Consider the following 16090-nt stretch of genomic DNA (forward strand, 5'->3'; position numbering starts at 1 on the left):
CTGTTCTACACTGTCCCATATTTGGGTTAAATGGTAATCTCCTTCCACTCACCAGCCCCAGTATCTGCAAAAATCTATACACTTGGCACTTTCCATCCATTCATGCAAAGATTTTAAAAGATTGATTTATTGAAGTGGCTGCACCATGCTAAGCACTATGATGAGCAAGACAGATGGGGCTCCATTCCCACTCCCGTTCCAGTGACGAGACAGAGAAGAAGTGAATAAGCTGTTCCGATAAAGTGTGATCAGTGGTTTGCACAGGAAAGTTGAGGGTGCCCTGGATTTGCATTTTCCCCCTGTGAATTTCACCCTGACCTTTCAAAATCTGCACATCTTTGGACCTCCTGGCTACTAGTCATGCCCTTGTTCTATTCTCTCTCCCCAGCCACTGCTTTTATTGCCCATTAAATTAATAGACGGGAGGCGCCAAATGAATCTTTCAAGATTTATTCAGTGGAACTGGCGGTGTCTTGCCAAACGCGTCTCTCAGTGTCTAATCTTGGCTGACCCAGTTTCTCTACCTGGGATGAGCAGAGGCAGTGACCAATATCAGCTCTGATATCTAGGTCATTAAACAGCAACTGCTGTGCAGGCTCCTCTCTGCCAGGGCCCGTCTTTCCTGGAGGTGCAGAGTTCCTCACACAGCCTTCTGATGGCATTGGGTGACCTGTGTGCTCTCCAGCCTGGGGTAGCAGGGACACTTGGCCATAGCTTAGGCTTCCTGATCCTCAGGGTGAGTAGGGACAGCATCAGGAGGCAGCTGCTGTGTTTTGCAGATGGCCTTTTCAGAGAATGCTGCCTTCCCAGTTACTGTAAAGTGGGTGGAGGAAACAGTTTCCAAGTTCTCTTTCTGCCTCTCTCCATTGACAGCTGAAACCCAGAATAAAGCCAGTATCTTAATGAGTAAGAAAACAAAACAGTATATAGCTGTGCACATGATCTTCCTGGATAAGATTGGCCAAGAGCATGGGTTCTGGAATCACAGCTCTGCCTTCGAGCTGTGTGACTTTGGGGCAGTTAGTTGGCCTCTCTGAGCCTGTAAAGCGGGGGTATTAGAGTCTAGTCATGAGATATCTTATAGGTAAGTAAACTAGCATAGTGCTGTATAATGTTGTAACCATTCATGTAATAACAATTACTATGTGATTTTAAGATGTCAGCTCCCTTTTCTGGATTGGAGGATGGAAAGGCATATTTGCATATTTTCAGTTGAGTTTTCCCACCCAGTCCTACATTTACTATAGGAAAACCTTGTAGATCAAATGTAAGTAATGCACTCTCTTTCCTCCCCACACCTAATGCTGTGCCTCCCATTCAGAGTCTTACTAGTGAAGACTAGTAAGTTTAGATTACTTATTAGTAAGACCAGAGAGTTAGGATCAATACATGCACCCTTGTGAGATGGAATATATTTCTGCCCTGAGAATTTCTGTTGGTCTTAGCCTGGAATTAAGATCCTGTAGCACCACACCTCTGCTCTCTGGGCTTTAATAGCTCCTGGCTGCAAGTTTTTTAGCATGTGCAGCTTGACATTTTATGTGGAACTGTCTTCTGGCCTCTCCTACAAGTAATGACGAATTCTTTTCTTTCTTCCTCCCTTCCCATCTTCTCGCCCTCTTGTAGGTGAAAATCGCATTGAGGTTCTGGCTGAAGTCTGGGACCACTTCTTCACTGAGACTCTCCCTACCCTGCAGGCAATATTTTATCCAGTTCAGGTTAGTCTCATTGGGGAACACTTCCTGCCATCCTCAGCGATCTGTCTTCTCTCCTGGCCCTTGCGGCATGAGGGCTCCTGGTAAATGGGAGAAAACTTGGAGATTGGGTGCTTGCATTGGTTAAGGAGTTTAGAGATTGTTTAAGGGCTCTCTGGTTCTATATTTAGTGCCTAACTTCAAGTGAAGAAGAATGCCTGCATAACTAGCAATTTGTAGGCTCTTGTTACCCTCTTGGTTTTGAGTATGTCTATATTCTTGGAGTGGTTTGTTTTTCTTAGTTTTCAGAAGTACAGAAGATGGGGGAAGGGAGATTTCTTGTTTCTTTTCTTTCCTTCTCCCCTGCCTCTATCTTTCTTCTCTCCCCCCCTCCTTTTTTTTGTGAAGCACAATTTTAAAGCAAGTTTGCTGTCGCATTCAAATTATGAAAAAGGAGTAACATTCCGTGTTCCTCTGTAAGGGATCCTACGTGATTTAGTAGGAAGAATGCTGGACTAGGAATCTGTAGACTTAGATTCAAGAGTGTGGGCTTGGGCAGAGTCATTTATCTTCTGTGAGCATAGCTCCATTGTATCTCCTATGAAACAAGGAATTTAGAATAAAATATGAAAGACACCTCTAGTATTCTTATTCTGTGATCTCCACTCCTACCATTTGTGTTGATATCCTTGCCCCCTTGTCTCTGTAGAGCTAATACCACGATGGTCACTGCCAGGTTGAAGCCACCACTAAGGGAGGTTGACCCATAGATGTTCCTCTCCAAAATACATGTCTCTCTCACTTAAGCTGCAGTGTACTCACTTTTCTCTCCTCCCACTGGGGTTGAGGCTTCGTATGTAATTAGGTATTGTTGAAGTGTGGGCGTCATATGCAGAGGAACACAGCCATTAAGCAATGGGTAGAATGACCTTATACCACATAGATTGTTTGGTCTGAACAGTGTTTTAAAGGAATTTTGGATTGCTGAAAACATTTGTCAAATATTTAAAACCTGGGAGATTATGCTTATAGATTCCATTTTCCATGTTAGACCCACCCCATAACATTTCCAGTAAGATAGTACAGGTAGAAGCTTCTGTCCTGTAGCCTGCAGAAACCTTCCCCTTCCTTACAGTAGTCGCTCATCAGCCATCAGTGAGTCTTGTCTCAGGAAGATAGGCATGGGGATAAGGTTGCCAGATTAAGCAAATAAAAATACAGGATGTTGGCCGGGCACAGCACTTTGGGAGGCTGAGGTGGGTGGATCACTTGAGCCCAGGAGTTTGAGACCAGGCTGGGCAACATGATGACAACCCATCTCTATTAAAAAAAATTAGCCAGGCATGGTGACTTGTGTCTGTAGTCTCAGGTACTAGGGAAGCTGAAGTAGGAGGATCACTTGAGCCCAGATGATTGAAGCTGTAGTGAGCTGAGATTGCACCACTGCACTACAACCTGGGTGACAGAGCAAAACCCTGTCTCGAAATAAATAAATACTACAGGATGTTGAGTTATATTTGAATTGCATATATAAGCAAATAATGCAATATTTGGGACATATTTATACTGAAAAACTCTTCAAATTTAACTGGGCATCCTGTGTTTTATCTGGCAACCCTACTAGAAGGGGTGTGCAGGAAAGACCTGCATTTGTAGGTGGACAAAGGGGCATGTTCAATCAGTACCTGGCGCCTCCTGTGTTTAAAGGCAAACTGAACCAGACCCAGGACAGCAACATGGTACCACCATTTCGAGGGGCCCTGGGTCTCTCTTCAGGCCATTTGTATAGGGAATTCCAGGGTGCAGGTGTCCAGATGGTTCTAGAATGGAGAGTGCGGAATCTGGGTGGACATAGCCCCAGTATAGTCAAGAGGGCAAAGGTGGGGGAGGGGGGTTTTAAAAGCTCAGAGCCAGGCAGGAGCCCAGACATGTGGGTCTAAGGATAGCTCTGTTTTGGTTCTCTTGGAAGATGGTAAGATCTGGCAACAATTAATATTGCCCCTGTTCACCTCCTCACTCCCCAATGATTGACTTGAATTCTGCTTCTCTTCTCGAGTTTGCCATGGCCCCCACCTTGCTGGCTTCCCTTTTCCTGTCAACTCCTGAGGCCATTCGCATGTGCTAACCCTGCTTTATTCAATTAGCTGAATTGGGTTTGGGTGAGGTGGGCATGTCCATATTCAGATTGTGGACAGGGAATATTCCGGGGAGGTGGCGAAGATCTGCAGCAAATGGTCATCAAAGGTATATAGCATACCCAGAAAAAGGCAAACTGTGCCTTCCTCCTCCTTTTTGTTCTCAGCTGATCCAGGTTCACATATTTATAGTTTTATAGGACTGTATCTCTTAGGCTTTACTTTTTCTTTGTGCTTAGCCTAGAGAAACTGGATGGCATTTGGGTAACAGGGATATGCACTGTTATTTTTTTTGGAGTACGTAGGTTGTGAGGAGACAGGCTTGGTTTTGTTATGCTTTCCCCATCAAGCCTAAAACAAGAACAGAAAAGTGAATTCTGGATTAGTAGGAATTCCTTCTCTGATTCATTGTGGGCCTAAGAGATGGCTAAGGCCTGGTAACAAGCCAGTGCTCTGGTTAATGGCCCCAAATGATCCTCTAAGAAAGCAATGATTCTCTAAGAAAGCAAGAAAGCAATGATTAACTTGTTTATGTGGCAGGTTGGTATAAACCGGGTACCCCATACCCTCCCTTAAAAGTATTTTCTGCTTGCATCAAAGGCCAGATTCTGCATATAGAAAAGGCCTTTATGGGTTGGGAACCAGCGAGGAGTTCTGAAGATAAAACTTCCCCCCCGCCTATGCTGGGGAGGAATTTAGATATTGAGAGATTGGGATATTGGAGCCAGTTCTAACATAAATGGTTGTGGCATGTTGCTGTCCTTGGCCCGGTTAAACTCACCTTTAAACACAGGAGGTACTAGGTACTGATTCAGTATGCCCTGCTGGTCACTTATAAATCCAGGCCTTTTCTTCTAAGAGTGTAATGTTTAACCATGGGCTTAGAAGTCCCAAAGGCAAAATCCATCATGTTCTCCAGGTGAGTGCTATAACTACCCATGCCCAGTCTAGACCCAAATGACTACAGGTATTTCATATGAAGAAATGATGGCAACAGAATAATCTGGGGAAGAAATGAGGGAGGGGGAGTAGCGCCAAAGAGGAACAAAGTGGTTCAAAGCATGAGCTGCAGAGTTAGCTCATGACTGACTGTGTTAGTCTGTTTGTGTTGCTATAAAGGAATACCTGAGACTGGGTAATTTATAAAGAAAAGAGGGTTGTTTGGCTCATGGTTCTGTAGGCTGAACAAGAAGTGTAGTTGCCAGCATCTGCCCCAGGTGAGGCCACAGCAAGCCTTCACTCATGGCAGAAGGCAACAGGGGAGCCAGTGTATCACACGGCAAGAGGAAGCAAGAGACAGGGAGGAGGTGGCAGACTTTTTGAAACAACTAGCTCTCTCATACTAATAGAGTGAGAACTAATAGAGTGAAAACTCACTAAAGAGTGAGAGCTCACTCATTACCAAGGGGAGGGCACCAAGCCGTTCATGAGGGATCTGTCCCCATGACTCTACCTTCTACTAGGCCTCACCTCCAACATTGGAGATCACATTTCAACACGACGTTTGGAGGGGACAAATATCTAAGCCATATTTTCTGCCCCTGGTACTCCAAATCTCATGTCCTTCTCACATCGCAAAATACAATCATTCCTGCCCAATAGTCCCCTAAAGTCTTAATTTATTCCAGCATCAACTCAATCAAAAGTTCAAAGTCTCATCTGAGACTCAAGGCAAGTTCCTTGCACCTATGAGCTTGTAAAATCAATAATAAGTTATTTACTTATAAGATACAATGGTGGCACAGGCATTGGGTACACATTCCCATTCCAAAAGGGAGAATTTGGCCAAAAGAAAGGGACAGCAGGCCCCACTTGAGTCTGAAACACAGCAGAGCAGACATTAAATCTTAAAGCTCCAAAATAGTCTTTGACCCCATGTTCCACATCCAGGGCATACTGATGCAAAGGATGGGCTCCCAAGGCCCTGGGCAGCTCTGCCCCTGTGGCTTTGAAGGGTTCCAGCCCCTGGGTCTGCTCTCACAGATTGGAGTTGAGTGCCTGTGGTTTTTCCAGGCTCAGGGTGCAAGCCGGTGGCTCTACCCTTCTTGGGTCTAGAGGGCAAGAACCCCCTTCCCACGGCTCCACTAGGAAGTGTCAGGGGCTCCAACCCCACATATCCCCTTGGCACTGCCCTGGTAGAGTCTCTTTGTGGGGGCTCCACCCCTGTGGTAGGCTTCTGCTTGGGCACCCAGGCTTTTCTATACATCTTCTGAAATCTAGGTGGAAGCTGCAAAGCCTCCTTCTCTCTTGTACTCTGTGCACCTGTAGACTTAGCACTATGTGGAAGCCACCAAGGCTTATAGCTTGCTCCCTCCAGAGTAACAGCTGGAATGGTACCTGGGGCACTTTGAGCCACTGCTGGAGCCAGAGGAACTGGGATGTGGGCAGCAGTGTCCTGAGGTAGCACTAGGCATTCCCTGAGCGTGGCCTCCAAAACCATTATTTCCTTTAGGCTTCTGGGCCTGTAATGGGAGGGACTGTCCCAGAGGTTTCTGAAATGACTTCAATGCCTTTTTTAAACTCTGGTCTTGGCTATCAGCACCTGTTTCCCTTTTAGTCATGCAGATCTCTCTAGGAAGTGATTGTTCCACAGCTCTCTCATATTTCTCTCCTGCAAATGCCTTTTCCTTCTTCACTGCATGGCCAGGCTGCAAATTTTCCAAATTTTTATGCTCTGTTTTCCTTTTAATTATAAGTTCCAACTTTAAGTCATTCCTTTACACCTATTCCTGATCTTAGGCTGTTCGAAGCAGCCATGCCACATCTTGAATGCTTTGCTTCTTATAATTTTTTTTTTTTGAGACAGAGTCTCACTCTGTCACCCAGGCTAGAGTGCAGTGGCACAATCTCAGCTCACTACAACCTCCACCTCCTGGGTTCAAGCTATTCTCCTGCCTCAGCCTCCCAAGTAGCTGGGATTACAGGCGCCTGCCACCATGCCAGTCTAATTTTTGTATTTTTAGTAGAGATGGGGTTTCACCATACTGGCTAGGCTGGTCTCAAACTCCTGACCTTGTGATCCACCCGCCTTGGCCTTCCAAGTGCTGGGATTACAAGTGTGAGCTACTGTGCCCGCCCTAGAAATTTATTTTACCAGATACTCTAAGTCATCACTCTTAAGTTCAACCTCCCACAAATCCCCTGGGGCATGGACACAATACAGACAAATTATTTGCTAAGGCATAAAAAGGGTGATCTTTATTCCAGTTCCCAATAACTGCCTCATTTCCACTTGAGACCACCTCAGCCTGGCCTTTGCTGTCCCTATTTCTATCAGTATTTTAGTTATTACCATTTAACTAGTCTCAAAGAAGGTCCAAACCTTCCCTTGTCTTTTTGTCATCTTTTGAGCCCTGAGCCCTCCAAACTCTTCCAACCTCTGCTCATTACCCAGTTCCAGAGCTGCTTCCACACCTTCAGGTATCTTCATAGCAACATTCTACTCCTTAGCACCAATTTTCTGTATTAGTTCATTTTGCATTGTTACAACGGAATACCTGAGACTGGGTAATTTATTTATTTAAAAAAACAAGGTTTATTATTTGGCTTACAGTCCTGCAGGCTGTATATGAAACACAGTACCAGCATCTGCTCCTGGTGAGGCTTCAGGAAGCTTATAACCGTGGCAGAAAGGTGATGGGGAGCCGGTGTATCACATGATGAGAGAAGGAAGCAAGAGATGGGGGAAGAGGCACCAGGCTCTTTTAAACAACTAGCTCTCATGTGAATTAATTGAGAACTCACTTATCACCAAGGGGAGGGCACCTAAGCCATTCATGAGGGATCCGCTCTCATGACCCAAACACCTCCTGCTAGGCCCCACCTATAACACTGGAGAAAACATTTCAACATGAGATTTGGAGGGGACAAATATCCAAACCATGTCACTGACCTGGGTTCACATCGTCAGTCTGCCACTTATCATCTTGATATTCTTGGGAAGATAACTTTGCTTCTCTGAACCTTGGTTTTCTTCTAGAAAATAATAAAACTTGCTTCACAGGAGTGTTAAGAAGCGTAAGTGAGATAATACTTGAAAAGCACTTAATTTTGCATATGACACACAGTAAGGGCTTAAGAATTGTCACCATCATCATCAATATCATTATCATTATTATTCTCTGCACAATAAAATGTGTTGGAATCACAGCAGATAATCCAGTTATTTGGATGAGCTTTTCCCACGTCATGGGCTGAGCAGATGAGTTGACAATGGGTGACTGTTGAGTGTCTACCATATACTGGCACTGTTATGGAAGTGTGGGCACAGCTCCTGAGCGTTGCCTAAGTGGGGTTATGAGCTGTATTTTCCTAGTCATCCTACTTAGGAAATCATCCCCCTAGTTGGTGTAAGACAGTAGGCTCTCTTATACACTGTTGCTGGGAGTACAAATGGATGCAATCTTTTTGGAGAGCAACATGGCAGTATTTTTTTAAGACTTTTAAAAGGCATATTTGGATTGAGTAATTTTCCTTTGCAGGAGAATAATCTGGATATGCTGATAAAATATGCCCAACGTGGCATGGATAAATATGTTTGAAACACACACACACGTGTGCAAATGAAAGCATCTTGGTCAGGAGATGGTTGGTTACACACAGTGTGTTCATATAGTGGTAGAATATTACGCAGCCTTACAAGTGAGGGAGGTCAATATGTGCTGGTATGAAAAGATGTCCAAAATATACAAAGTGAAACAAAAGCAAGCTGCAGAACAGTAGGAGGGGTATAATCTCTGTGTGGGTTTAAAGGTTTTATATGTGATTTTGTGGATATAGGAACTTTCTGGAGAAATCCAGAATATAAATAAAAACCTCAAGGAGCAGTTACCAGTGTGGAGTGAGAATAAGAGATTAGATGAAGAGGACTTGTAACTTTACCTTAAGCCCCTTTTCTGATCTGTTTTAATCTTTGCCTTTAAATGTTTTATAATATAAATACAAAACCAAAAACAATAAGGCAAAATAATTGTCTATTTGGAGTGCAGTTCAGGGGAATGAAGAGTCCTTCGGGATGCCTTGATGACCTTCTAGGGAATTCCTAGATAATCAGTTCTGGAAAGTGATTTGGCAGTTGTTGGAGCAGGAGGTCCTAGAATTGTTTCCTTTTGCTTTGCAGTCTTTCCTTCCCACCAGAATTGCTGTTCTAGTTTCTAGAAGGTTGCCTGCCCCAGTCTTCCTTTTTCTCTCTTCCCACATTCTATAGTTTAAATCAGACAGTTCTATTGTTCACTTCCCTGGAAGGTTGTGAACAAAAAGTTGTTTATGTCCCCTCTGCTTCCAGCATCACAAAGGAGCAAGAGCCAGGACCTGGCCAGAATAATGCTGCCTAATGCTGGCTCTCTCCTGTTGCCTCAGCATCTCTGTCCATCAATCCATCCAACAGAGGTAGTACCAACTGGCGAACTTTTAAAAGATATTGAAGGAATAAAACCCAATCAAAGTCTCTCATTATAAGATAACTTATTTAAAGCACCCAACATAATGTGAGCTCTATTTATAATTTTTTATAGTATTGAAAGGTATGGGTGGTGATTGTGTGTATCTGTTGGATGTGGGGGGTCAGGGGATATGGAGATAGCAAAACCACTCTTGACCATGTTTCTATAAAACTCTACGGAGTTGCAGGAAATATAAAACATCCTTAAACCTTGGTCAGCTTGGGAGGGTACCCTAATGATGTCTTTGGTTCTACCAGGAACAACCAACTTTTAGTGTGCATTTGTATGTATGTGTGCAAAGGAGAGTCTGAAAAATGCACCCTCTTTTCTCTTTTGTTCTTGAAAAACTTGAGCTCTAAAATCAAGAAGTTTGGGTTTGAAACCCTGCTCTACTTTGGGTGTATTATAGTAAGTCTCTGGGTTTTCAGGTGTTTCATCTGTGAAATGGGTTTGGCTCTACCAAGAACAACCGATTTTTAGTGCATGTTGTATGTATTGTGTAAAGGAGACTGAAAAGTGCACCTTCCTTTTTCTTTTGGTCTTGGGAAACTTGAGCAGCTCTAAAATCAAGAAGTTTGGGTTTGAAACGCAGCTGTACTTTGGTTGAATTAGAGTAACTCTCTGGGTTTTTGGGTGTTTCATCTGTGAAATGGGTTTTATAATGGTACCTATCTCAAAGGGTGGTAGTGGGGATTACACATGTTGACATCTAAACTATGTAGAATCATGCCTAGCACATAGAATTTAATACGTTAGCTTATTTATAGTTATTATTTTCACCTTCTGCTCCCTACCCCATCCCCACAATTGAACAAATCCCTTTTCTCCTACTTTCCTATTTATTTTCTTCCTAAATTACCAGTATTTATACAACAATCTAAGAGGTCCTGTGTTTTCCTTCTTTATTTGTATGATAGATGTTCAGATATATTATAGATGAAGTTGAGAAAACGGCCTTGAATGTAGGGAGGTAGTATTGATCTTCTCTTTGTTTCTCCCATCTTTCTCTTTCTCTCCTTCGTGACCACTCATAGCACTTATAATAGTGTGGCCCTGATTATATGTGCCTTGTATTGTCTTTCGGTCATTTAGGTAGGCAGGTTGAGTCATGCCTTATCTTAACAGCATTTTAATTCTAGAGGAGCCAGGTCTTTGGCTCTTTGAAAGACACACTGGCCCTTGCAGACGCCTCATCCCATCTTTGGTGCTATATAAACATGTGTTGTCTTGAACCCCACATGGTCGGTGGCAGATTCAGTAAGCTCTCACCTCCCGGCCCTCTCTCCTCTGTCCCCTCTAGGGCCAGGAGCTGACTATCCGCCAGATCTCCCTGCTGGGCTTCCGAGACCTAGTCTTGCTGAAGGTGAAGCTGGGTGACCTGCTGCTGCTGGCCCAGTCCAAGCTGCCCTCGTCCATTGTCCAGATGTTGCTCATCTTGCAGGTGAGGCTGTGCTGGAGACTTGCCCCAAGGCAGAGGGAGGGAGCGAGGGAAGAGATTGCCTTTCTGAGATGAGGGGGAAGGAAACTAGTGACCAGAGCACCTTAGCTTGGCTTACTACTATTTAGTTTGTTGGCCCGTGTTCATTCATTCATTCATTTGTTCATTTGAGGTGCATTCACTGAGCACCTGTTAGGTCCTGGTGCTGTGCTTGGTGCCAGGACCACACTGGGGAATGAGGGAAGCATAGTCTTTCATTCAGGAAGTAGATGCCCTTTTCCCCTCTCCAGTGATGCCAGGGAGCCACAAGTTGCAAGTCACAGCAAAGAATACACTTTGGCCTAGCTTAAGCAGATGAGGAACTCCCTGAAAAGCTCCTAGGGCAGATGGACTTCAGGAGGGATTACAACCAGGAATGAGGCTGTCTCAGGCCATGAAGCCACCATCCTTTCTCTACTTTCTAGTCTCTACTTGTATCTGGGCTACTTTGTCTGTCTTCATCTTATCCTATCTTTCCTGGACTTGGTCTTTTTCTCCCTGCAGGCTTATGTTCTGTGTTTGGTTTGCACCTGATCGAATGTGACACCTCTCAGCTGATGTGCTTCCAGTAAGAGACTGCCCAGTGGCTGCCTAGTGTCACTCAATCCCAATTCTAAATCAATACTAGGAATTTGAGCTAACACACATTGGTCCTTGGCTATGTGCCAGGCACAGGCCAAGGACATTAAGTGTGTTGTTTCCTTAATCAGATAATCCAGACAATCACTGTATGAAGTAGGCATTGTTATTCCCATTTTAGAGGTGAGGAAAATGAAACCTAGTAAGTTTGTGTGCTTGCCTGAGGTCCCTCAGTTAGGAAGAGGCAGTAAGATTTGGAATTATGCACACCATGCTTCCTCCCCAGAGGAAATAATTTAATTGGTCCAGCTTGGGCTAGATGATTCCTCTTTGCCCAATCAGCCATGACCCTTGAATAAGATCAAGCAGTATAAACATGGCCTTGGCAAACTCATTCCTATGGGTGGGGGCACACAATTCTCGACGAGTAGGGTTTTTGGCTAGGGACACCCCCAAGAGGTGACTACTATGCCTCTTCACCTCTGTAACAAGTTCAGATGCTGCAGCATTAGCTCTGAGCCCTTCCTCAGGGAAGATGGCTTCATCCTTGATCAGGCTAGTGATGACCCCTTGCTGCTCTCACAGCAGTGATGGAATGTCAGGCATTGGGGCCCCAATCCTTCCCCCACATCCCCCAGCTGGTGTTCTCTTTCAGTCCTTGAAGCTGGGCCATCCTTCTGGGCATTCTCCCCCTTTCCTGTAATTAGAGAGGAGGAAGAGTTGCCTAATAGGATGAGGGTGGGTGTAATTGCCCGGAATGCCAGGTCAAGTATTTTTATGGAAGAGATGGAGAAGGAGGGGGATAGAAAAATGCATGTGGGGCTCGGGTCTGAGAAGCCTTAATTAGAGCATGCTTCCTGAATAAGGAGTCTTGAAAATGAGCCCTTTGGGATTCTGATAGGAAAATTCAGAAAGTTGGGCTCCCATCTTCCCATATCAGTTTATAATAGTTTAGGGCTGAGAAGCGATTCCTTTGTGTTTTGGGCGGTGGCGGTTTGTTTGGTTTTGTGGGAAGGAGAATTGATCCAGTCCTGCAGGTGAAGACTCTCACCTGTTGCTGCTGGAACAGGAGGGCCTGTGTCTATCACATTCCAACATTCTGGGCCCTGTGCCAGGTAGCCCTGCAGCCATATGAGAAAGCTGTCATCATACCCCTGAGTCCCCAAAGACAGGTGAGACTGCTTGCCCAGGAGAATCTACCCTCATGCACTCTGGTCCCCACCCCCATTTGCTCTCCATGGGACGGCCTCAAACTCTTCAGTGGTTTCCAATCAATCTTAGAAAAACAGCCCAAGTCTGTACCCTGGCCTTCAGCATCTCCCACCCTTCCATCCCTGCCTGGAACCTGACTTACCCACTGCTCTGGTCTTCTTGGCTTCTCCTGGCTGCCCTGGGATCTTTGTGATCACCATTCCTCCTGCTCAGAACACTTTGTCTTCTGGGGTCCTCAAGCCCCTGTCTAATCAAGGCAGGTCAATGTTTTCTCCTTGCCCTTGTGCCCTCAGCACCCAGCACAGTCTTTGGCACATAATAGGTATTAATTAAACACTGTCCAGGGAATATAGCACCAGCTAGTAGAAGATTGAGCAGGACTGATGCTGGGTCCCTGACCTCACACCCATGTTGGTGACCGTCATGTAGGGCTTCTTCTCTTGGCAGAGGGAAGTACAGTCAAAGAAGCTCTGGGATCATGGCGAATTTCCAGAAAGTCAGGCAAGGAAATGGTTCCTCCTGTGTCTATACCATTATTTTTCCCATCTCACAGCTGAGATGGAGGTTCAGAGAAGGTGGCGACCTTTCTCAAGGTCTTGTACTCATTTATAAGAGAGCTGGATTGCTCCCCATCCCTTAGCCCTTGTCTTCCTACCTCCACTTAGCCTTTCTAGGCAACTACTGCCTCCCTTCTGCAGTCTCCCAGGGTACTCGGAAACGCCCCACAGGCATCCTACAGACCATTAAAGATCGTCCCTCTCTCCTGCAGGGCATCTGGCGTCACTTCCCCTGAGGGCTTCCTGGGAATGTTGCCTTTGGCCCATGTTCTTCCTTGCCAGGAGCTCTAGAGCCTGGGGCTGGGGGCGTGACTGTGAAGAACCCGGATCTTTCCCTGGCCCAAGTCCATCTTGAGCAGCAAGGGCGATGGCCTCTGGATCTGAATGGAACTTCCGGGTGGCACTGCCCTGGGGCCATATCTGCTACAGGAAATTTGGGCCTCGGTACTTAGAATTGTCCATTCTCTCCCTAGACATGCACTTTCCACAGTGCCATGAGACCTGGGGCTGATATTTTTCAAAACTACCTGACCCTACTACAGAGAAAAGAGCTCTTTCTTAGGCCTTCAGCTCCGTCTTTTCTGTCGCTCTTCCACAATGTCCCTGACCCAACTCCACCCTTCCCAAGGTGTACAAATACTCCTACAGGGGGCCATGTGCTCTGCCTTCAAACTGCCCCAGTGAGAGGCAGAATCAGAGATATTGACCACTGTGAAGATCTGTTTCCTCCCAGCTGATGCAGACAGGTCCTGAGACCACCGGAATGGTGCATTCTCAGGGGCCCCAGCCAGGCAGGGTGTGCAGCCTGTACTCGGAGGACCCTGAGCTTGGTTTTATTTTCTCCCATCACCGTTTGACATTCTTAATGATTTTTGAACACGAGGCCCTGCATTTTCATTTTACGCTGGACCACACAAATTCCATAGCTGTTTGGCAGCCAAGCCAAGGGCTGAGGACAGCACCTTCCTAGAGGGCTGTGCACAAGCCAAGTTCTCAGCAGCAACTTTTCTGAGAGAAAACCATCCAGCTCCAAATCACGTGTTCATTATCCATTTTTTTCCCACCTTTTGCCACTTCTCCTTTTTCTGTGGTCCCTCCCTGTTTAGCAGGTATGGAAGGTTTGGGGGAGAAGCCACTCATTTTCTCTGCATCTCTTCTGGCCCTGTTTCTACCTCCAAATCTGCACCATAGCCCCGTCCTCAGCTTCCTTGTATTTCCTGAAGCTGTGTCCTCTCTCCCCCAGCCCCTGGCCGCACCCATCTCAGTGTAATGGTACCAAAAAGGGGCCAAGGAAGAGCCTGTTTCCTTGGCAGCCTACATCTCCCCCTGGGATTGCCAACATGCAGGAGTCAGCCCTTCCTGCCTCATTACCTGAACAGCTTCCCCTTCAATGCCTGAAACACTGCACTGGAGTGGAGTCTACTTTGAAAGTGAAAGTGATTTAGAGTCTACTGCATTTCGAGAATTTGCATGTTAACCCCTTGGGCTGGGCACAGCCCCATGGAGATTTGTTTCTTTCCTGGCCAGTCCCCTCTCCTGCCAGGTGGTCTTTGCAGCCCCTCAACATGACAGCATGTTTGAGTCCTTTCCAGCAAGAAGCTGAACTCCCCAGGAGTCTGCCAGTTTTCTAGAAAACATTGGTTACTGGCTCCTTTCTGGTTTTGACCATTCTTTACTCAGGGCTTAGCTTTGAGGACTCCTGTCATGCCGGGGTTTTTAATTGGCTCTTCATCTTGGTGCTAAAACTATTCCTGGCTCAAAAAGAAGTATCCCTTTCTCTTACAGCCCTGAACTTTTCCATATTCTTTCCTCTCTTCTTTTCTAGCCTGTTAGCAAGTGGCAGAAGAGGGGATCAGAGCCAGATAGCCTGGGTTCCAGTTCAGGGTTTTTGCCATTTACTGGCTGTGTTTTTCTGCTCAAGGTATTTAAGCTCTCTGGGTCTTTAGTTCTTCATCCACAGAAGGGGGATAATAAGAGCACCTTCCTCTTTGCATTGTCAGGAGACCTCCGTGCATTAATATATGTTAAATGTCTCTGTGCTGTTTATGAACCAGTCACGATGACGGTATGGGTAGGATTATTGTCTTTGAGACCAGCCAGATCTCAGCCTTGGAGGTGGGACACCCACACTGCATTGGTGGCCCAGTGGGAGAGGCTGCTGTGGTACTAACCATGCACAGTTCTAATTGCAGTGACCCATGACAAGTGACTAAGGCTTCAGGCCTCAGTTTCCTTCATCCTAACTGCAAGGATGCTGCCTGCCAGCAACACAGCCTTGTACATTGGAGGAGGACAATCAGGATTTGTTGAGTGAGAACCTGCTGGTCATGGCAATGAACACTGACTTTGTGTATCTTGGCTGTTCATTTTCCAGAGTGTTCACGAGCCCACAGGCCCAAGTGAGAGTTATTTGCAACTGGAGGAGCTGGTGAAGCAAGTGGTTTCTCCTTTCCTTGGCATCAGCGGGGACCGTAGCTTCTCAGGCCCCACGTACACGCTGGGTAAGGAGTGCAGCTCTCAAGTTGTCAAGAGGCCCGGTGATCATGATACCTGCACTGTTTAACTGAGCACAGCCTTTTGCTTCCTGTGCGGGTCAGTGCAAATCCGTGCATCTTAAGCACTCACGTTCCTGGCCTCTGGAGGTTGCAGTAACCTTCTCCCCCTTGATGATTCCTCCCCAAGGACCGATACTGTGCCTTTGCGGTGGTGCTTGTCTGATCCACATCTTTGATCAGTGGCTTTGATCATTTTGATGAGCCTAGGACATTAATCTTTCTGTATCTGACACCAGAAACTGTGCTTTGTTACACCCTCCCTCTGGTTGAGTAGAGAAACCTCCTGAGATAGATTTCCCTTTGAAACCAACTGGAAATGTCAGGCCAACTTGTATGCATGGCCAGATGTTATCCAGTTGCTGTCTCCCACTCCATTTCTGTAGGTACCACCACATGGCAAGGAAAGGGGCTCTTGCATTTGGGGACAAATCCTGTTGGGG

General features: G+C 45.9%; 1 protein-coding gene across 21 annotated transcripts in view; it reads left to right on the forward strand.

Annotated features, from left to right (window-relative positions):
• Positions 1-16090, forward strand: part of PRR5L (proline rich 5 like) — a 174654-nt gene that overhangs the window by 140626 nt on the left and 17938 nt on the right. For 16 of the 21 annotated variants that reach the window (XM_016920677.3, XM_054662213.2, XM_001153939.7 and 13 more), the window contains 3 exons: positions 1627-1718; positions 10571-10711; positions 15470-15596. In XM_016920677.3, coding sequence (XP_016776166.2) covers positions 1627-1718; positions 10571-10711; positions 15470-15596 — 360 coding nt within the window. The remainder of the gene's footprint in view (positions 1-1626; positions 1719-10570; positions 10712-15469; positions 15597-16090) is intronic. The other 5 variants (XM_054662220.2, XM_063782876.1, XM_063782874.1 and 2 more) reach the window with 1 other exon arrangement.

Source organism: Pan troglodytes, chromosome 9, assembly GCF_028858775.2.
Source record: "Pan troglodytes isolate AG18354 chromosome 9, NHGRI_mPanTro3-v2.0_pri, whole genome shotgun sequence".
Lineage (NCBI taxonomy): Eukaryota > Metazoa > Chordata > Mammalia > Primates > Hominidae > Pan > Pan troglodytes.